Source organism: Ranitomeya variabilis, chromosome 5 (assembly GCF_051348905.1).
Source record: "Ranitomeya variabilis isolate aRanVar5 chromosome 5, aRanVar5.hap1, whole genome shotgun sequence".
Lineage (NCBI taxonomy): Eukaryota > Metazoa > Chordata > Amphibia > Anura > Dendrobatidae > Ranitomeya > Ranitomeya variabilis.
The window spans coordinates 10,404,087-10,427,564 of NC_135236.1; the positions used below are offsets into that span (position 1 = coordinate 10,404,087).

General features: G+C 49.5%; 1 protein-coding gene across 2 annotated transcripts in view; it reads right to left on the bottom strand.

Annotated features, from left to right (window-relative positions):
- The window catches only part of NFAM1 (NFAT activating protein with ITAM motif 1), a 66,027-nt gene that overhangs the window by 38,952 nt on the left and 3,597 nt on the right, over window positions 1-23,478 (bottom strand). For both annotated transcript variants that reach the window (XM_077261572.1, XM_077261573.1), the window contains exon 3: window positions 23,214-23,344. In XM_077261572.1, coding sequence (XP_077117687.1) covers window positions 23,214-23,344 — 131 coding nt within the window. The remainder of the gene's footprint in view (window positions 1-23,213; window positions 23,345-23,478) is intronic.

Genomic DNA, 23,478 nt, shown 5'->3' on the forward strand with positions numbered 1-23,478 from the left:
TCTGAGATCCCAGCATTTCTGTCAGATTTTTATGATGTCTTTCAAGAGCCTAAAGTTGATTCTCTCCCTCCTCACAGAGAGTGTGACTGCGCTATTGAATTGATCCCCGGTAGTAAGTTTCCTAAGGGTCGCTTGTTTAATTTGTCTGTGCCCGAACATACTGCTATGCGGGAGTATATCAGAGAATCCTTGGAAAAGGGTCATATTCGCCCCTCGTTGTCTCCACTAGGGGCAGGATTTTTCTTTGTAGGTAAAAAGGATGGTTCATTGAGACCTTGTATCGACTATCGACTTTTGAATAAGATTACAGTTAAATACCAGTACCCGTTACCTTTACTGACTGATCTGTTTGCTCGTATAAAGGGGGCTAAGTGGTTCACTAAGATCGATCTACGTGGTGCGTATAATTTGGTGCGGATTAAGCAGGGGGATGAGTGGAAGACCGCATTTAATACGCCTGAAGGCCATTTTGAGTATTTGGTAATGCCTTTCGGTCTCGCAAATGCCCCTTCCGTTTTTCAGTCCTTTATGCACGATATTTTCCGTGAATATCTGGATAAGTTTATGATTGTGTATTTGGATGATATTCTTGTTTTTTCGGAGGACTGGGAATCTCACGTTCAACAGGTCAGGAGAGTTTTTCAGGTTTTGCGAGCTAATTCTCTTTTTGTAAAGGGCTCAAAGTGTAGTTTTGGAGTTCAGAGAATTTCCTTTTTGGGATATATTTTTTCCCCTTCATCTATGGAGATGGACCCTGTCAAGGTCCAGGCCATTTGTGATTGGATGCAACCTACTTCTTTGAAGAGTCTGCAAAAGTTCTTGGGTTTTGCTAATTTCTATCGCCGATTTATAGCGGGTTTTTCTGCCATTGCTAAACCTTTGACTGATTTGACCAAAAAGGGTGCTGATGTTGCTAATTGGTCCTCTGCGGCTGTGGAGGCCTTTCAAGAGCTTAAGCGCCGCTTTTCTTCCGCTCCTGTGTTGCGCCAACCTGATGTGTTACTTCCGTTCCAGGTTGAGGTGGATGCTTCGGAGATCGGAGCAGGTGCAGTTTTGTCGCAGAGAGATCCTGACTGCTCAGTAATGAGACCATGTGCGTTTTTCTCCCGAAAGTTTTCGCCCGCTGAGCGAAATTATGATGTGGGAAATCGGGAACTTCTGGCCATGAAGTGGGCGTTTGAGGAGTGGCGTCATTGGCTTGAGGGTGCTAGACACCAGGTGGTGGTCCTCACTGACCACAAGAATCTAATTTATCTTGAGTCGGCCAGGCGTCTGAATCCTAGACAGGCGCGCTGGTCGTTGTTTTTCTCCCGATTTAACTTTGTGGTGTCATATCTGCCTGGGTCCAAGAATGTGAAGGCGGATGCCCTCTCTAGGAGTTTTGAGCCTGACTCGCCTGGTGATTCCGAACCTACCGGCATCCTGAAGGATGGGGTGATATTGTCAGCTGTCTCCCCAGACCTGCGGCGTTCTTTGCAGGAGTTTCAGGTGGATAGGCCTGATCGCTGTCCGCCTGGTAGACTGTTTGTCCCTGATGATTGGACCAGTAGAGTTATCTCGGAGGTTCATTCTTCCGCGTTGACAGGTCATCCTGGAATTTTTGGCACCAGGGATTTGGTGTCTAGGTCCTTCTGGTGGCCTTCTTTGTCTCGAGATGTGCGCATGTTTGTGCAGTCTTGTGATGTTTGTGCTCGGGCCAAGCCCTGCTGTTCTAGGGCCAGTGGGTTGTTGTTGCCCTTGCCTATTCCTAAGAGGCCTTGGACGCACATCTCTATGGACTTTATTTCTGACCTTCCGGTTTCTCGTAGGATGTCTGTCATCTGGGTGATTTGTGACCGTTTTTCCAAGATGGTTCATTTGGTACCTTTACCCAAATTGCCCTCCTCCTCTGAGTTGGTTCCTCTATTTTTTCAGAATGTGGTGCGTTTGCATGGTATTCCTGAGAATATAGTGTCTGACAGGGGTACTCAGTTTGTGTCTAGATTTTGGCGGACGTTCTGTGCCAGGATGGGTATCGATTTGTCTTTTTCGTCTGCATTCCATCCTCAGACTAATGGCCAGACTGAGCGTACTAATCAGACCTTGGAGACTTACTTGAGGTGTTTTGTGTCCGCTGATCAGGATGATTGGCTTGACTTTTTGCCATTGGCAGAGTTTGCCCTTAACAATCGGGCCAGTTCTGCCACTTTGGTTTCTCCATTTTTTTGTAATTCAGGGTTTCACCCTCGGTTTTCGTCCGGTCAATTGGAGTCTTCGGATTGTCCTGGAGTGGATGCTGTGGTTGATAGGATGCATCGGATTTGGGGACAGGTTGTGGACAATCTGAAGTTGTCCCAGGAGAAGACTCAACAGTTCACTAATCGTCATCGGCGTATTGGTCCTCGTCTTTGTGTTGGGGACCTGGTGTGGCTGTCTTCTCGATTTGTTCCTATGAAGGTCTCGTCTCCTAAGTTTAAGCCTCGGTTTATCAGCCCTTATAGGATTCTGGAGGTTCTTAATCCTGTGTCCTTTCGTTTGGACCTCCCAGCATCTTTTAATATCCATAATGTTTTCCATCGGTCATTATTGCGGAGGTATGAGGTACCGGTTGTTCCTTCTGCTGATCCACCTGCTCCTGTGTTGGTTGAGGGTGAATTGGAGTATGTGGTGGAAAAGATCTTGGACTCCCGTGTTTCCAGACGGAAACTTCAGTATCTGGTTAAGTGGAAAGGTTATGGCCAGGAGGATAATTCTTGGGTGACAGCATCCGATGTTCATGCTCCTGATTTGGTTCGTGCATTTCATAGTGCTCATCCAGATCGCCCTGGTGGTTCTGGTGAGGGTTCGGTGCCCCCTCCTTAAGGGGGGGGTACTGTTGTGAATTCGGTTTGTGGGCTCCCCCGGTGGTCTGTTATGGTAGTGCCTCTTATGTGCCTTCCTCCATCTCTGATTACCTGTCGCCACCCTCTAGGGGAGTTTCCTATTTAAGGCTGCTTGGCTGTTAGTCATATGCCGGCCAACAATGTGCTAGTAGCATTCTGTTGCATTCACCTGCCTCAAGTTCCAGTTCAGCTAAGTTGAATTTTGTTTCTTGTTTTTGCTATTTTTGTCCAGCTATCTGCAATGTGACTCTTCAGTGCTGGAAGCTCTTGTGGACAGAAAATTACTACTCCAGTGGCATGAGTTGTCACTGGAGTTTAAAGTAATTTCTGGATGGTGTTTTTGAATAGTGATTTTTAGGTCGACCGTGAAGTAACACTTTCCTGTCCTTCTGCTATCTAGTAAGCGGACCTCACTGTGCTAAATCTGCTGTTCATCCTACGTATGTCATTTCCTCTGAACTCACCGTCAATATCTGTGGGGGCCTACTATCATCTTTTGGGGTTCCTCACTGGAGGTAAGGCAGGCCTGTATATTCCTCTTATAGGGGTAGTTAGATCTCCGGCTGGCGCGTGGTGTCTAGGGCATCGTAGGTACATCCCCCGGCTACTGTAAGTGTTGGGTCAGGTTCAGGTCACGGTCGACCTTAGTTTCCATCACCCGAGAGCTAGTCCGTTTTGTATTTTTATTCCCCTGGTCATTGGGGTAACCATAACAGGGGAGCTCCAGAGATTCCCCTTGATCTATTCTGGTCTGAGAAAAAGATTGGCAGTTGGGTTGAGGAGCTGAAAGTGTGAGGTCGTATAACTGAGCTCCTAACAGCCCTATGACGGATTATAGGCCCGTAATACCAATAGTAGGAAAAGAGGAATAGAGAAAAAGGACATTGTGAGAACCGGGTAGTAATAACCTCTACCCAGAATAGGCGCAGAGACGGATACCGGATCCGTGGCTATATTCATTATATATAATACAGCAACCGGAAGGGAGGTGATATCAGCTTCACCAGGGTAAGACGCAGCAACAGACAGAGTTCAGCAGTACTCCCAGAGGGGGTAAGCCGACAAAAAGGGACTCGGGTTGCCCGTCGAACCAGAGCACAGAAGAGACAGATTGGGTCGGCAGCCAGTTCACAAACAGCAGCAGGACCATACAGAAACTGCGCATAATAAGAGGTGGAAATCCTGACAGGGTCAAAGTAATTCAGGGTTCTTATACAGACTCCGGTGACAGTATTGGTGGCAAATCCCTTTTTGTTGAAGTAAATTAGTTAAACATTTCAACGCCTCAGTCTTTCATTTGGACAATAGCCGTCGATCCAAGATCGGGGCCATCACAGCTGAGAAGACCTGCTGCTGACCAAGTAAGTGTCTGTTCCTTCATGATATCCCTTACACTGTGCATCGCCTGAGGCCACAGCACCGGGTCAAGCCACTAGTGACATCCCCCTTAAGAGACAGACCTCATTGATCTGGTGCTGGGTATCTCGGTCTCCCGGGCGTCACATGATCATTCCTCTCGCTAAAAACTTGCAGAAAGTTCTTGCGAGGACTCTGCGCAAATAAGGTTGGAGAACAAACTCAGTGTTTAGTAGTCCTGAGACAATTGTGTGTACTGGTGATTATCCCCTTCCTTTCTCTTCGTTTTTCTGTCCTATCTTTTATTTGGCAACCATGGTTGTGCTGGGAGAAACCTTTTATGAGCAGCAGACCAGAGACACCCTTATTGCCTTATGCAAGTCACAGCACAGTGACTTTGCAGGCAAAAACAAAAGCCAACTGGTCGCAGTTCTGGTGCAATGGGAAGCCGCTCTAGACCACTCACAGAGCCCAGAGGCCGCAGAAGCCAGCACAAGCGAACATGGTGCTGCAGCAGAGGTCCAACCACTGAATACGGGCCCGACTAACAACCAGGGCGAATTGGACCCCCGCCTGCTGGCGGCCTTGAAAGAATTCCCCACTGACGACCATGAGGGACGTCGGCAGCTGATTCAGCAATACCGGCAGGAAGCCGAGGCCCAAGCCAAGCGAGAGGCCTAGCGAGCCGAGCGAGCTGAGCGAGAGGCTCAGGCCCAGCGAGCCGAGCGGCAAGCGGAGTGGGAGTACCAGCTGCAGTTAGCCCAACTGCAAATGCAGAGGTCGTCCCAGTCCAGCCGTGAGCCCAGCAGCGCTCAGATACCGAAGCCCCGGCCCGACCACTTTCCTGTTATGGAAAAGGATGGGGACTTGGACACTTTTCTGCGGGCATTTGAGAAAGCCTGCAGACAGTACCAGCTGCCTACACAAGAATGGGCCCGATACCTGACACCAGTGCTGAGAGGCAAAGCTCTGTAGGCCTTTGCTGCCCTCCCTCAAGAACAAGATGGTGACTATGAGGCCATCAAGCAGGCTCTGAGAGCCAAGTACCAGCTTACACCCGAGGTGTACCGTAGAAAGTTCCGGACCCTCCAACGTGGCCCACACGACAGTTACAGTGATGTGGTGCATGGACTGGGGACCCACTTTGACCAGTGGACCCAAGGACTGTCAGCGACCACCTTTGCACAGCTGCGAGACCTGATGATCAAAGACCAGTTCTTACATCTTTGCCCAGCTGAGGTGCGCCAGTTCGTGATGGACAGAGAACCCAAAGACGTGACGAAAGCAGCGCAGATTGCCGATGCCTATGAGGCCAACCGTAGATCGGAAGTGCGGAAGCCAGTCACCACCAGCTGGAGAGGGGGTAAGCCTGCAACCAACGCCAGTGCCCCTGCCAGCCAACACCCCAGAGGTCCTGTCCCCGCAGCCAACAACACCAGACCTACCACCTAACCCTGCAAGTGTTAGTTCTGCAATCGGACTGGTCATATCAGTCCCCACTGTCCAGACAAGCAGAAGAACCCCTCATCCAAGGCCCCAGGGCCTAATGCAGCAGTTCTTTTGGTGGGTGGTGTGGCTGGGAGGGGGTGTGACAACGTACAGCACGTCACCGTGGGAGGCCATGTTGCTACAGACCTCGAGGACACCGGGGCTGAACGAACCCTCATCCGACCCAAACTGGTGGCCCCTGAAGAAATCATTCTGGGGAAAACCCTAACTGTCACTGGGATTGGGGGCATCAGCTGTCCCTTACCAATGGCCCGGGCTTATATTGATTGGGGTGCCGGGAGCGGGGTGAAGGAAGTGGGGCTGTCTGATAATTTGCCCACTGATGTTTTGTTGGGGACTGATTTGGGGAGGATAGTTGCATACTATGTCCCTGACACCCCTCCCCAATCTACTAATGAGGGTAACGTTAACCCTGATGATGATGATGATGATGGGAAATCGCATGTGTTACCTGACCATGCTTTATCTTATAATGATGCATCTGATAACCATTTTTTCCCTAGGAGTGTTGGTGAAAATGTTGTACCTGTGCCAACTGAACCTGATAATGATTTTTCTGTGCAAGTTGATGTGTCCATAGGTACAGGACTGCTCAGCCACGTCGCTCTGCGGAGTGAGACGGCTGAGGAACCCTTAGCAGGGGCAAGTGTCGGTGCTACAGGACATGGGGAGATACATGGGAACCGTGATCAAGGTGATGCCATGCAATTGACCAGTGCCACCGAGGAAGGTAACTGGCCCATAAGTAGCACTGCCCCTGGAGTGTTGGGGGTGGATGGGGAGGTAGAGCCCATAGCAGCGTCGGCTGATGGGTCGGTAGAAATCCCCGGGGAGACAGCCTACGTAGCTGCTGTCACCCGCAGTCAGAGTGCCCGGAACGCAGATAACTGTCTGCCTCCCGGACCCTCCTCAGTCATCAGTGTGACTGAACCAGAGGTGGACCCAGAGCAGGTTCCAGATGGTTCCTGTGGGGAAGGGACCCTGACATCGCTTCTGGCTTCCCCTATCCAGGAGTTTCAGGCCGCTCTGCACACAGATGCGAGCCTAGAGAGTTTGAGACAACTCACCGGGACGCTCTTCTCCGAGACTGATAAGGAGAGGGTGTTCTGGGAACGAGGAAGGTTGTACCGGGAGACAGTACCCGGAGAATCACAAAAGGAGTGGTTGAGGGAAAGACAGCTGGTCGTCCCGCAGCAATTCCGGGGTGAGTTGTTACGGATTGCCCATGAGATCCCGCTAGCTGGACACTTGGGGATCAGCAAAACTAAGGCCCGGCTGTCTCAACACTTCTATTGGCCTAAGATGGGGACAGATGTGTCAAACTACTGCCGCTCCTGTGTCACCTGTCAAAGAGCGGGGAAGGTGGGGTCTGCTCTTAAGGCTCCCCTGATCCCTTTGCCAGTGATAGAGGAGCCTTTCCAGAGGATCGCGGTGGACATTGTGGGCCCGTTGGCCCTCCCCAGCAGCTCTGGAAAGCGATATATCCTTACTGTGGTAGACTACGCTACCCGGTACCCAGAGGCAGTAGCTCTGTCGTCAACTAGGGCAGATAAGGTGGCGGATGCCCTGTTGGCCATCTTTGCACGTGTAGGATTTCCCAGGGAGATGCTTACTGATCAAGGGACCCAATTCATGTCTCACCTAATGGAGGCTCTCTGTAAGAAAATGCAGGTGAAGCACCTGGTATCGAGTGCGTATCACCCACAGACCAATGGCTTGTGTGAACACTTCAATGGTACCCTCAAACAGATGCTACGCATGCTGGTTGAGACAAGGGCGCGACTGGGAGCGGTACCTCCCACACCTGCTGTTCGCTTACCGAGAGGTTCCGCAGGCCTCGATGGGGTTCTCCCCCTTCGAGCTCCTGTATGGCAGGTGAGTCCGGGGACCCCTTGGGTTGGTAAGAGAATCCTGGGAAGAGGAGCCGAACCCTTCTGAAGTGTCCATAGTGGGTGTCCCTGGACGAAGCTTTCCTCAGCGAAACGCGCGTTGGGTGTCATGAGTCCCTGACTGGAGGCTTACATTTGGTAACTATGGTCCTTCCTCTATATGTACTGTGAACATTTTGGTGACCGTACGGCGGTTGTCCATGATGCTGCGGTTGTCGGTGACATTGCACTTGTTACTAAGATGTATTTATTTCTTATTAGTCTTTTAATATATTAACGATTAACATTAATACATACATATTTCTTATATTTTATTTAAATAATTTTTGTGCATTGTCATCTATGACCGCTGCATTGGGGATACTACTGGCTACACTTGCAGGATTATTTTATTTATTTATTTTTTTCTTTGCGGGTGTGTATATACGCACTATATGATTGATTGGAAGGTTACTCCTTTTATATATATATATATATAGTTTTTTGCCACTGTTCCAGTCATACCTGTCGGTTGTCTCTGTATTTTGGTTGCTCCATAATTTTATGTGTGGTATATGGTTTTAGATATGTTCAAAATAAAGTTTGTACTTTTTCATATCTTATGGCCTGGTGTTCATTCTTGGTGTTAGTAATTATTGTTCCTGCCTGAGTGGGAGTATTTATATCGCCTTGCTGCAGCGTGCCCAATAGCCAGTACATAGCAGGCAGCCTTTCTGGCGACTAATTATCCTAGGTGCAGTACCTAATCTGACCTGAGGGTAAGGGTGGCGCCAGAGAGCTGCAGGTTTCAAGTGGAACGGTAAGCGGGATATACATAAATCCCTGCAGTTCATGGTGTATTGAAGAGCAGTGGGATACCTAAAATAAGCCCCTGCTGTAAACTAAGGGTACGTTCACACAGGACTTTTTTGCTGCTTTTTTTTGCTGCTTTTTTTTATGCTAATTTTCAGCTGCTTATAGGTGCGTTTTTGGTGCGTTTTTTTCATGCGTTTTTTTTTGTGGTATATGGTGAATCAATCATGTTTGATGACTACACCAAAGACACTCAGTTAGTACTCAAGCACGCTCACATAACACGTTATCAGAGCACGTTCACATCACTAGTATTTACCTACTACCTGGTCATTTAATTTGTTAGAAAAGGACATATGTTAAGTTTTTTATTTACCAATCTCCCAGTGGAGCTTAGCATCGCCTTCATCCCAGCGGGGGAACAATTTACGGCAGATTACATGCCATGCATCTGCCTTTTTTTGACGATCACTGTAGTTTGGGCAAGCTAAATCCCAAATTACAGGCATTGTTTCCACCTTGCAAAAATAAATGAAAAAGTAATTACCAAATGCAAGATGAAATGAAGCCAACATTCATGACAAGGAAGATACAAACATACACATGCAGAACACATGAACATGTACATAACAGCACATGAGCATCGCAAAGTGTACCATTGCAAACAATCGGATAGATAAATATATCACAAATTAAAAAAAATATTACCTCCATGATTAGTTGGGAAACATTAATGCCCATCCTCCTATACCAAGACATGGCTAACACCTCACTACCAGAAACTCCCTCACAATAGATCACAATCAGGACACCTCACAATGGCTCTTCACACCTCACAATGGCTCACAATGGCTCTTCACACCTCACTACCAGGAACTCCCTCACAATAGATCACAATCAGGACACCTCAGAATGGCTCTTCACACCTCACTACCAGGAACTCCCTCACAATAGATCACAATCAGGACACCTCACAATGGCTCTTCACACCTCACTACCAGGAACTCCCTCACAATAGATCACAATCAGGACACCTCACAATGGCTCTTCACACCTCACAATGGCTCACAATGGCTCTTCACACCTCACTACCAGGAACTCCCTCACAATAGATCACAATCAGGACACCTCACAATGGCTCTTCACACCTCACAATGACTCACAATGGCTCTTCACACCTCACTAACCACACCCCTAAGCTCTTGGCTGTGAGATCCCTTCCTGCTGGCCATGATTTTCTGCACAAAAAAAGCAGCAAATAATGCTACATGCGGTTTTTGCAGCGTTTTTGCAGCGTTTTTTTCATCACCCATTCAAGTCAATGGGTGAAAAAACGCTGCAAAAACGCACCAAAAACGCTGAAAGAAGTGACATGCCCTATGTCCAAAAAAAGCAGCAAAGCAGAAAAAACTGATCAAACAAAAAACCAACGTGTGTGCATGAGATTTCTGAAATCTCATAGGCTTTACTGGTACTGTAAAAAGCAGCTGAAAATTAGCATAAAAAAAAGCAGCAAAAAAAAGCAGCAAAAAAGTCCTGTGTGAACGTACCCTAAGAGGTCAATAGCCGTGTGTGTGTGTGTTTTCATCACATTGTAGCAGTGGAGGGATAACTAAGATAAGCCCCCTGCACATGTGATAGCCGTCTGTTGGTCTAAAGTCACCCCGATCCGTGACGTAGGGGTGACGGTCACGGTGTGAATCGTGACATATTGGTGGCAGCGGTGTGGATCCATGGCAATTGGTGGCAAGGCGGTGGGATCTTAGAGCATTAGTGATTTGGTTTGAGCAATCATTCCTCTCACTAAAAACTTGCAAAGTTCTTGCAAGGACTCTTCGCAAATACGTTTGGAGAACGAACTCAGTGTTTATTAGTCCTGAGACAATCGTGCGTACTGGTAATTATCCCCTCCCTTTCTCTTCGTTTTTCTGTCCTATCTTTTATTTGGCAACCATGGTTGTACTGGGAGAAGCCTTTTATGAGCAGCAGACCAGAGACACCCTTATTGCCTTATGCAAGTGCAGCGCCCCAGAGTCCTCGTCGTTGCAGTGCTGTCGCTCCGCCGCTAAGGGGAGTGATGGTACGTCTGATGGCACTAAAGGAGTTCGCCTGACCAGGTATCACAGTCACACACTACACTTCACACTCCGGCCACCAGGGGGAGCAAAAGGTTCTATGTATTAGGCCACTCCTCACACTCTGGTAAAACTGGGGGTTGGATAGGAAGTTAGAGAGAAGCTGACTGGGTTTTGCCAAGGCAACATCTAGTGAGAGGAGAGCGTTGCTTGGGAAGATTCAGGGGGGTCCCTGTCAGGGTTGGGATTCTGACAGTGGCCTAGCAAAAGGACAGATCATTACGGAGCCGCGCCTGCACTTCATTGCAGCGGCATCTTAAGAAAGGACACGAAGCGAAGTATATTGTGGAGAAGTAAGAAATGAGATCACAGCACAAAGGAGATAGAACCAGAAGGAGTCGTGCCAATAAGATCATGGCAACATCCTTCTGAGGCGCGTAGCCGGTGGCCGGAACGCCGAGGAAGTAATAGGCTCTACGCATTACTTTGAACTACGGCCGGGCAGTTAACTTTAGGTTGGCTGTCTCACCTTTTCACCTAATGAAGACAACGGAGGCAATTGTGGGAGAGGGGCGTCTCTAGGGTCCCTATAAAATAACTCCAGGCCTACCTGTTATGGTTCTCAATGGCAAGAGAACATAGCCCAGCATACATAGGAACTAGCTCTTGGAAGGATGGAAACTTAAACTGACCATGAACTAAACCTGCCGCACAACTAACAGTAGCCGGGTAGCGTAGCCTGCGTTTTATCCCTAGACGCCCAGCGCCGGCCGGAGGACTAACTAATCCTGGCAGAGGAAAATATAGTCCTGGCTCACCTCTAGAGAAATTTCCCCGAAAGGCAGACAGAGGCCCCCACATATATTGGCGGTGATTTAAGATGAAAATGACAAACGTAGTATGAAAATAGGTTTAGCAAAATCGAGGTCCGCTTACTAGATAGCAGGAAGACAGAAAGGGTACTTTCATGGTCAGCTGAAAACCCTATCAATACACCATCCTGAAATTACTTTAAGACTCTAGTATTAACTCATAACATCAGAGTGGCAATTTCAGATCACAAGAGCTTTCCAGACACAGAAACGAAACTGCAGCTGTGAACTGGAACAAAATGCAAAAAACAAACAAGGACAAAAGTCCGACTTAGCTGGAAGTTGTCTGGTAGCAGGAACATGCACAGAAAGGCTTCTGATTACAATGTTGACCGGCATGGAAGTGACAGAGGAGCAAGGTTAAATAGCGACTCCCACATCCTGATGGGAACAGGTGAACAGAGGGGATGATGCACACAAGTTCAATTCCACCAGTGGCCACCGGGGGAGCCCAAAATCCAATTTCACAACAGTACCCCCCCCTCAAGGAGGGGGCACCGAACCCTCACCAGAACCACCAGGGCGATCAGGATGAGCCCTATGAAAGGCACGGACCAGATCGGAGGCATGAACATCAGAGGCAGTCACCCAAGAATTATCCTCCTGACCGTATCCCTTCCATTTGACCAGATACTGGAGTTTCCGTCTGGAAACACGGGAGTCCAAGATTTTTTCCACAACGTACTCCAACTCGCCCTCAACCAACACCGGAGCAGGAGGCTCAACGGAAGGCACAACCGGTACCTCATACCTGCGCAACAATGACCGATGAAAAACATTATGAATAGAAAAAGATGCAGGGAGGTCCAAACGGAAGGACACAGGGTTAAGAATCTCCAATATCTTGTACGGGCCGATGAACCGAGGCTTAAACTTAGGAGAAGAAACCCTCATAGGGACAAAACGAGAAGACAACCACACCAAGTCCCCGACACAAAGCCGAGGACCAACCCGACGCCGGCGGTTGGCAAAAAGCTGAGTCTTCTCCTGGGACAACTTCAAATTGTCCACCACCTGCCCCCAAATCTGATGCAACCTCTCCACCACAGCATCCACTCCAGGACAATCCGAAGATTCCACCTGACCGGAGGAAAATCGAGGATGAAACCCCGAATTACAGAAAAAAGGAGACACCAAGGTGGCAGAGCTGGCCCGATTATTGAGGGCAAACTCCGCTAAAGGCAAAAAAGCAACCCAATCATCCTGATCTGCAGACACAAAACACCTCAAATATGTCTCCAAGGTCTGATTAATCCGCTCGGTCTGGCCATTAGTCTGAGGATGGAAAGCAGACGAGAAAGACAAATCTATGCCCATCCTAGCACAGAATGCCCGCCAAAATCTAGACACGAATTGGGTTCCTCTGTCAGAAACGATATTCTCCGGAATACCATGCAAACGAACCACATTTTGAAAAAACAGAGGAACCAACTCGGAAGAAGAAGGCAACTTAGGCAGGGGAACCAAATGGACCATCTTAGAGAAACGGTCACACACCACCCAGATGACAGACATCTTCTGAGAAACAGGAAGATCCGAAATAAAATCCATCGAGATGTGCGTCCAAGGCCTCTTCGGGATAGGCAAGGGCAACAACAATCCACTAGCCCGAGAACAACAAGGCTTGGCCCGAGCACAAACGTCACAAGACTGCACAAAGCCTCGTACATCTCGTGACAGGGAAGGCCACCAGAAGGACCTTGCCACCAAATCCCTGGTACCAAAGATTCCAGGATGACCTGCCAACGCAGAAGAATGAACCTCAGAAATGACTTTACTGGTCCAATCATCAGGAACAAACAGTCTACCAGGTGGGCAACGATCAGGTCTATCCGCCTGAAAATCCTGCAAGGCCCGCCGCAGGTCTGGAGAAACGGCAGACAATATCACTCCATCCTTAAGGATACCTGTAGGTTCAGAATTACCAGGGGAGTCAGGCTCAAAACTCCTAGAAAGGGCATCCGCCTTAACATTCTTAGAACCCGGTAGGTATGACACCACAAAATTAAACCGAGAGAAAAACAACGACCAGCGCGCCTGTCTAGGATTCAGGCGTCTGGCGGACTCAAGATAAATCAAATTCTTGTGGTCGGTCAATACCACCACCTGATGTCTAGCCCCCTCAAGCCAATGACGCCACTCCTCAAAAGCCCACTTCATGGCCAAAAGCTCCCGATTCCCAATATCATAATTCCGCTCGGCGGGCGAAAATTTACGAGAAAAAAAAGCACAAGGTTTCATCACGGAGCAGTCGGAAATTCTTTGCGACAAAACCGCCCCAGCTCCGATTTCAGAAGCGTCGACCTCAACCTGAAAAGGAAGAGCAACATCAGGCTGACGCAACACAGGGGCGGAAGAAAAGCGGCGCTTAAGCTCCCGAAAGGCCTCCACAGCAGCAGGGGACCAATCAGCAACATCAGCACCCTTCTTAGTCAAATCAGTCAATGGTTTATTACTAGCCAATGGGGTGGAGTCAATCCCCTTCAGAGGTATAGGAGTTTCAAGAGGCTCTAAATCATACCCACAGCGTTTGGCAAAGGACCAATCCATAAGACTCAAAGCGGCGCCAGAGTCGACATAGGCATCCGCGGTAATAGATGATAAAGAACAAATCAGGGTCACAGATAGAATAAACTTAGACTGAAAAGTGCCAATTGAAACTGACTTATCAAGCTTCTTAGTACGCTTAGAGCATGCTGATATAACATGAGTTGAATCACCACAATAAAAGCACAACCCATTTTTTCGTCTAAAATTCTGCCGTTCGCTTCTGGACAGAATTCTATCACATTGCATATTCTCTGGCGTCTTCTCAGTAGACACCGCCAAATGGTGCACAGGTTTGCGCTCCCGCAGACGTCTATCGATCTGGATAGCCATTGTCATGGACTCATTCAGACCCGCAGGCACAGGGAACCCCACCATAACATCCTTAACGGCATCAGAGAGACCCTCTCTGAAATTCGCCGCCAGGGCGCACTCATTCCACTGAGTAAGCACAGACCATTTACGGAATTTTTGGCAGTATATTTCAACTTCATCTTGCCCCTGAGATAGGGACATCAAGGCCTTTTCCGCCTGAAGCTCTAAATGAGGTTCCTCATAAAGCAACCCCAAGGCCAGAAAAAACGCATCCACATTGAGCAACGCAGGATCCCCTGGAGCCAATGCAAAAGCCCAATCTTGAGGGTCGCCCCGGAGCAAGGAAATCACAATCCTGACCTGCTGAGCAGGATCTCCAGCAGAGCGAGATTTCAGGGACAAAAACAACTTGCAATTATTTTTGAAATTTTGAAAGCAAGATCTATTCCCTGAGAAAAATTCAGGCAAAGGAATTCTAGGTTCAGATATAGGAACATGAACAACAAAATCTTGTAAATTTTGAACTTTCGTGGTGAGATTATTCAAACCTGCAGCTAAACTCTGAATATCCATTTTAAACAGGTGAACACAGAGCCATTCCAGGATTAGAAGGAGAGAGAGAGGAAGGCTGCAATATAGGCAGACTTGCAAGTGATTCAATTGAAAGCACACTCAGAACTGAAGGAAAAAAAAAAAAAAAAAAAAAAATTTTCAGCAGACTTCTTTTTTCTCTCCTTTCTCTGCCAATTAATTTAACCCTTTGTGGGCCGGTCAAACTGTTATGGTTCTCAATGGCAAGAGAACATAGCCCAGCATACATAGGAACTAGCTCTTGGAAGGATGGAAACTTAAACTGACCATGAACTAAACCTGCCGCACAACTAACAGTAGCCGGGTAGCGTAGCCTGCGTTTTATCCCTAGACGCCCAGCGCCGGCCGGAGGACTAACTAATCCTGGCAGAGGAAAATATAGTCCTGGCTCACCTCTAGAGAAATTTCCCCGAAAGGCAGACAGAGGCCCCCACATATATTGGCGGTGATTTAAGATGAAAATGACAAACGTAGTATGAAAATAGGTTTAGCAAAATCGAGGTCCGCTTACTAGATAGCAGGAAGACAGAAAGGGTACTTTCATGGTCAGCTGAAAACCCTATCAATACACCATCCTGAAATTACTTTAAGACTCTAGTATTAACTCATAACATCAGAGTGGCAATTTCAGATCACAAGAGCTTTCCAGACACAGAAACGAAACTGCAGCTGTGAACTGGAACAAAATGCAAAAAACAAACAAGGACAAAAGTCCGACTTAGCTGGAAGTTGTCTGGTAGCAGGAACATGCACAGAAAGGCTTCTGATTACAATGTTGACCGGCATGGAAGTGACAGAGGAGCAAGGTTAAATAGCGACTCCCACATCCTGATGGGAACAGGTGAACAGAGGGGATGATGCACACAAGTTCAATTCCACCAGTGGCCACCGGGGGAGCCCAAAATCCAATTTCACAACACCTACCCCTTCATACGGGTGCGTCCTATCCATACCATCTGGGGGACGGAGAGAAAGAGCAGAAACATACACGACAGTTGTGAGGACTATCCCGTGGTGCTCAGCAGGGAGGTACTACAACACCCAGGCGCTAGTAGGTAGGCTACTGATTTCCACCTGCAAAGGGAACTCTGGATGTGCCTTCGGACCGGCCGGTCTCAGCCAGCCCTGTTAGCAGTGCTCTGGATTGTGGATGCCGAAGCCTTCAGTAAAGAGGTAAAGAGACTGCAACCCTGTGTCCTCGTTATTCATCGCATCCTGCACCACCCACCATCATCTTTAATTGGACGCCCCTTAGCAGGGCCACGGACCGGGTCTAGGCACCGTGACATCCCCAGAACCGAGACAGAGAGACCCGGTACCGAGTACCCCATTGCCCTGCGTCTGGGGGCCGCTCCATAAGTCACAGCACATTGACTTTGCAGGCAAAAACAAAGCCCAACTGGTCGCAGTTCTGGTGCAATGGGAAGCAGCTCTAGACCACTCTCAGAGCCCAGTGGCCGCAGAAGCCAGCACCAGCGAACATGGTGCTGCAGCAGAGGTCCAACCACTGGGCCCTACCAGCAACCAGGGCGGTTTGGACCCCAGTCTGCTGGCGGTCTTGGAACTACTCCCCGCCGATGACCGTGATGGACATCGGCAGCTGATCCAGCAATACCAGGAGCGAGCCGAGCGGGAGACCCAGGCCCAACGAGCTGAGCGCCAAGCCCAGCGAGAATATGAACTGGAGATGCTCCGTCAGGGGATGATGCCCTCCACCGCGCGGAGCCGTGAGCCCAACAGCGCTCCGATACCGAAGCCCTGGCCCGATTATTTCCCTGTTATGGAAAAGGACGGGGACTTGGACACTTTTGTACGGGCCTTTGAGAAAGCCTGCAGACAGTACCAGCTGCCTTCAGACCAATGGGCACGATACCTGACCCCAGGGCTGAGAGGCAAAGCTCTGGAGGCGTTTGCTGCCCTCCCTCAAGAACAAGATGGTAACTATCAGGCCATTAAGCAGGCCCTCATAGGCAAGTACCAGCTTACACCTGAGGTTTACCGTCTCAGTCTACCACCCTACCTGTGCCCTCCGCTCCACTAATGACCTCAGGTTAGCATCCTCAATAATCAGAACCTCCCATTCCCGTCTCCAAGACTTTAGACGTGCTGCTCCGTTTCTTTGGAATGCACTACCCAGGTTAATACGATTAATCCCCAATCCCCACAGTTTTAAGCATGCCCTAAAAACTCATTTGTTCAGATTGGCCTACGGCCTCAACGCATTAACCTAACTATCCCTGTGTAGCCTCAAAAAAATAAATAAATAAATAAATAAATAAATAAAAATAAACATAATCAGGTTCCTCGCATCATGTTCTCATACACTTTATGCAGTTAATAGCCCTCTGTGTCTGTACTGCTACATACTTAGGCTGTTAACTGGTTCATGCAGCTTTACATGAACACCCGAGCCTTACACTATGGCTGGTCCAAATAACTAAAGCAATTGTTACCATCCACCTCTCGTGTCTCCCCTTTTCCTCATAGTTTGTAGCTTGCGAGCAGCAGGGCCCTCACTCCTCTTGGTATCTGTTTTAAACTGTGATTTCTGTTATGCTGTAATATCTATTGTCTGTACAAGTCCCCTCTATAATTTGTAAAGCGCTGCGGAATATGTTGGCGCTATATAAATAAAAATTATTATTATTACCGTAGAAAGTTCCGGAACCTCCAACGTGGCCCACAGGACAGTTACAGCGATGTGGTGCATGAACTCAGGACCCACTTTAACCAGTGGACCCAAGGACTGTCAGTGACCACCTTTGAGCAGCTGGGAGACCTGATGATCAAAGACCAGTTCTTACATCTTTGTCCAGCTGAGGTGCGACAGTTCGTGATGGACAGAGAACCCAAAGGCGTGACAAAAGCAGCGCAGATTGCCAATGCCTATGAGGCCAACCGTAGATCGGAAGTGCGGAAGCCAGTCACCACCAGCTGGAGACGCGGTAAGCCTATAACCAACGCCAGTACCCCTGCCAGCCAACACCCCAGAGGTCCTGTCCCCGTAGCCAACAGCACCAGACCTACCACCGAACCTCGCCAGTGTTACGTCTGCAAGCGGACTGGTCATATCAGTCCCCACTGTCCAGACAAGCAGAAGAACCCCCCATACAAGGCCCCAGGGCCTAATGCAGCAGTTCTTTTGGTGGGTGGTGTGGCTGGGAGGGTGTGTGACAACGTACAGCACGTCACCGTGGGAGGCCATGTTGCTACAGGCCTCAAGGACACCGGGGCCGAACGAACCCTCATCCGACCCGAACTGGCGGCCCCTGAAGAAATCATTCCGGGGAAAACCCTGTCACTGGGATTGGGGGATCAGCTGTCCCTTGCCAATGGCCCGGGTTTATGTTGATTGGGGTGCCGGGAGCGGGGTGAAGGAAGTGGGACTGTCTGATAATTTGCCCACTGATGTTTTGCTGGGGACTGATTTGGGGAGGATGGTTGCATACTATGTCCCTGACACCCCTCCCCAATCTACTAATGAGGGTAACGTTAACCCTGATGATGATGATGAAGGGAAATCGCCTGTGTTACCTGACCATGCTTTACCTTGTAATGATGCATCTGATAACCATTTTTTCTCTAGGAGTGTTGGTGAAAATGTTGTACTTGTGCCAACTGAACCTGATAATGATTTTTCTGTGAAAGTTGATGTGTCCATAGGTACAGGAGTGCTCAGCCATGTCGCTCTGCGGAGTGAGACGGCTGAGGAACCCCTAGCAGGGGCCACTGTCGGGGCTACAGGAAATGGGGAGATACATGGGAACCGTGAGGAAGGTGATGCCATGCAATTGACCAGTGCCACCGAGGAAGGTAACTGGCCCTAAAGTAGCACTGCTCCTGAGGTAATGGAGGTGGATGGGGAGGTAGAGCCCATAGCAGCGCCGGCTGATGGGTCTGTAGAAATCCCCGGGGAGACAGCCTACGTAGCTGCTGTCACCCGCAGTCAGAGTGCCCGGAACGCAGATAACTGTCTGCCTCCCGGACCCTCCTCAGTCATCAGTGTGACTGAACCAGAGGTGGACCCAGAGCAGGTTCCAGATGGTTCCTGTGGGGAAGGGACCCTGACATCGCTTCTGGCTTCCCCTATCCAGGAGTTTCAGGCCGCTCTGCATGCAGATGCGAGCCTAAAGAGTTTGAGACAACTCGCCGAGACGCCCATCTCCAATAATGATAAGGAGAGGGTGTTCTGGGAAAGAAGAAGGTTGTACCGGGAGACAGTACCCAGAAAATCGCAAAAGGAGTGGTTGAGGGAAAGACAGCTGGTCGTTCCGCAGCACTTCGGGGGTGAGTTGTTACGGATTGCCCATGAGATCCCGCTAGCTGGACACTTGGGGATCAGCAAAACAAAGGCCCGGCTGTCTCAACACTTCTATTGGCCTAAGATGGGAACAGATGTGTCAAACTACTGCCGCTCCTGTGTCACCTGTCAAAGAGTGGGGAAGGCAGGGCCTGCTCTTAAGGCTCCCCTGATCCCTTTGCCAGTGATAGAGGAGCCTTTCCAGAGGATCGCGGTGGACATTGTGGGCCCCCTAGCCGTCCCCAGCAGCTCTGGAAAGCAATACGTCCTCACTGTGGTAGACTACGCTACCCGGTACCCAGGGGCAGTAGCTCTGTCGTTAACTAGGGCAGATAAGGTGGCGGATGCCCTGTTGGCTATCTTTTCACGTGTAGGATTTCCCAGGGAGATGCTCACTGATCAAGGGACCCAATTCATGTCTCACCTAATGGAGGCTTTCTGTAAGAGAATGCAGGTGAAGCACCTGGTATCGAGTGCGTATCACCCACAGACCAATGGCTTGTGTGAACGCTTCAATGGTACCCTCAAACAGATGCTACGCATGCTGGTTGAGACACAAGGGCGCGACTGGGAGCGGTACCTCTCACACCTGATGTTCGCTTACCAAGAGGTTCCACAGGCCTCTACGGGGTTCTCCCCCTTCGAGCTCCTGTACGGCTGGCGAGTCCGGGGACCCCTTGGGTTGGTAAGAGAATCCTGGGAAGAGGAGCCAAACCCTTCTGAAGTGTCCATAGTGATGTATGTCATGCGCTTCCGTGACAAGATGCAGACCTTGACGAAGTTGGTGCATGACAACATGACGCAGGCTCAGGCTGACCAGAAGCACTGGTACGACCAGAACGCCCGGGAGCAGACCTACCACATGGGTCAAAACGTGTGGGTGCTGGTCCCCGTGTCAACGGATAAGCTTCAGGCAGCCTGGGAGGGCCCGTACGTCGTCCACCAAAAGCTCAACCCGGTCACCTACGTGGTCACGCTTGACCACGCTCAGGGTAGGCGAAAGGCCTTTCACGTCAACATGATGAAGGCTCATCACGAACGTGAACCTTTCATCCTACCGGTCTGCAGCTTACCTGAAGACGGGGAGGAAGACACCCTCCTGGACATGCTGGCCCAAGCCAAGGCCGGTGGGTCCATTGAAGATGTGGAGGTAAGCGCCTCGCTAACTGAACCACAGCGGTTGCAGTTGCAAACCACACTGTAACCCTTCCGGGTCGTGTTCTCCAACCGACCTAGAAGGACTGAGTTAGCAGTCCATGAGGTGGACACCGGGAATCATGCCCCACTACGGCGAACACCCTATCGAATCTCTGACCAGGTGCAGCAGGTTATGCGCCAGGAAATCGATTAGATGTTACAGCTGGGGGTGATTCGACGGTCAAAGAGCGCGTGGGCCTCACCCGTAGTTCTCGTGCCAAAGAAGGACCGGACCACCCAGTTCTGCGTGGACTACAGGGGGCTCAACTCCATTACAGCCTCTGACGCGCACCCAATGCCGCGCATCGAGGAGCGGCTTGAGAAGTTAGCTGGCGCAAAATACCTGACAATAATGGATCTGAGTCGAGGATACTGGCAGATTCCCCTGAGCCCCGAGACGCAGGAGAAGTCCGCCTTTATCACACCCTTTGGACTGTACGAGTCCACGGTCATGCCCTTAGGCATGAAGAATGCCCCTGCCACTTTCCAGCGGATGGTCAACCTCCTGCTTCAGGGACTGGAGGAGTACGCCATTGCGTACTTGGATGACATTGCCATCTTCAGTCCCTCCTGAAAGGAACACCTGCAGCATCTCGAGGAGGTGCTCAGGCGAATTCACTGAGCAGGACTGACTATCAAGCTGGGAAAGTGCCAGATGGGCATGAGGGAGGTCCACTACCTAGGGCACCGGGTAGGCGGAGACACCCTAAAGCCAGAGCCTGAGAAAGTGGGAGCGACTGTGGACTGGCCCACTCCCAGGACCAAGAAACAGGTGATGTCCTTCCTGGGCATCGCAGGGTACTATAGGCGCTTCGTACAGCACTATAGTAGCCTGGAAAAACCCTTGACGGACCTCACCAGGAAGAAGCTACCCCGCATCATCAACTGGACCGACGGCTGTGAGGGGGCCTTCCAGGCGTTGAAAACAGCACTGTGCAACGCCCCTGTGTTGAAAGCAGTCGACAGCAGTCAACCGTTCTTGGTACAGACTGATGCCAGTGAGTTTGGCCTTGGTGCTGTGCTCAGCCAGGTTGACTCGGAGGATCAAGAGCACCCCGTGTTGTACCTGAGCCGGAAACTTTTGCCGAGGGAAGTGGCCTACTCCACCATTGAGAAGGCATGCCTGGCCATAGTCTGGGCCCTGCAGCGCTTGCAGCCCTACTTGTACGGCCGTGCCTTCACGGTGGTGACTGACCACAACCCTCTGCTCTGGCTAAACGCCATGTGTGGAACCAACGGCAGGTTGCTACGCTGGAGCCTTGCCCTTCAGCAGTTTGACTTCACCATTGAACACAAAACGGGCAGGGAGCATGGAAATGCAGGTGGACTGTCCCACTGGGGTGAACCTACTGAGGTGCGCATGGAGGCATACCAAGAGGTTCTGCCTCCGTAGCGCAGACCAAAAAGGGGAGGTGTCACGATATTGTATGAAATGTAATATGATTTTGTAGCTTTGCTGTGGGCTAAAAAAACCCTTCTCTGTGTGTTTGTGTTTGCTGAGATGTGGATTTGTAGAAAAGGTTTTTTTGCTCTAGTCATAAATTCCAGGCTTTGGGCAACTTACTCATCCCTCCTCCATCTAGAATCAGCTAGAACTGGTCTGATCTCCCTTTTAAAACATGAGGCTCTTTGTTTTGTTATAGTAAGATATTAGGCCAACGGTTTTGTCTAGGAAAATAATATCTCCAGTTTGGGAATCTCCATCGGTGGATCTATCGGCCACGATAAACACGGGCTTCTAGTTCAAACAGGGACAAAATACGGATTTCTCTGGAACTGTCTCTTCTAGCCCGAATTTAGTATCTATAGAGAGCAAATCTTAATACAAGTTGAATGAGGGGTGTGTTATGACTCTGCCAGATTCTCCAGCGAAGATATGACAGTCATAAGAATGGTTGGAGAAAACTGTAAAGCTGAGGAAGGAGGAGGGCGATCCTAACTCAACCCCTTTAGCAATGTTACGAGGCTGGAGGTTAAAAGTCTTTACTCTTAACCCAGCCTGGAGTCTTCGAGAGTCTTACTGGAGGAGCTGTTCCTATCCAGACCTCCTGATGCACTGGGACATTTGGGGTCCTGCCCACCAGCATGGTTTTGCCTGAAATGGACTGAGAGCATGTGAGTTTTACCTTTCTCATTTAATCCCTTTATTTTATAATTACCTTCTACATTTTCAATTTTCTCATATGGTAACATCTTTATATGTCTTTTGTAAACACTGCCTTTTTCGGAGTAAAATATATAAATTACTAGTTTCCGTTCTCCTGTTCTAAAACGTACCTTAAGCCTTCTGAAGGGAATTACGCTACTGTTTTGGGTTAGCTTCGGACCCGTTTAATCGAAGCTGGTGGCAGCATCCCGTGTGCGGGCCTTTGGGTGTCGTTGTAGCGACTGCGGCGTTGATAATTATTGTTCCTGCCTGAGTGGGATTATTTATATCGCCTCGCTGCAGCATGCCCAATAGCCAGTACATAGCAGGCAGCCTTTCTGGCGATTAGTTACTCTAGGTGCAGTACCTAATCTGACCTGAGGGTAAGGGGGGCGCCAGAGAGTTGCAAGTTTCGAGTGGAACTGTAAGCGGGTTATACATAAATCCCTGCAGTTCGTGGTATATTGAAGAGCAGTGGGATACCTAAAATAAGCCCCTGCTGTAAACTAAGAGGTCAATAGCCTTGTGTGTGTTTTTTCATCACATTGTAGCAGTGGAGGGATAACTAAGATAAGCCCCCCTGCACATGTGATAGCCGTCTGTTGGCCTAAAGTCACCCCGATCCGTGACGTAGGGGTGACTCTCACGGTGTGAATCGTGACATATTGGTGGCAGCGGTGTGGATTCATGACAGTATATATACAGGAGGAGCGGTACTGTTCAGTGTATATATACAGGAGGAGTGGTACTGTGCAGTGTTTACCTCTCTCTTCCAGAAAACTGGCAGTATTAAGTAACTTCCAGATCCAGCCAGGAGTAGGAGGAGGATGAACAGCACTATCAGTGCAGAACAAAGCTTATCAGCAGCACTGGAGGGAGCCACATAGAAATAATCTGCAAACATAAAGTTAAAATATCAGAAAAGAAGTATCCCTGCAGGGTGATACAGAGAGGAGGGAGCTGTGACCCCGCCCCCTGCAGGGTGATACAGAGAGGAGGGAGCTGTGACCCCGCCCCCTGCAGGGTGA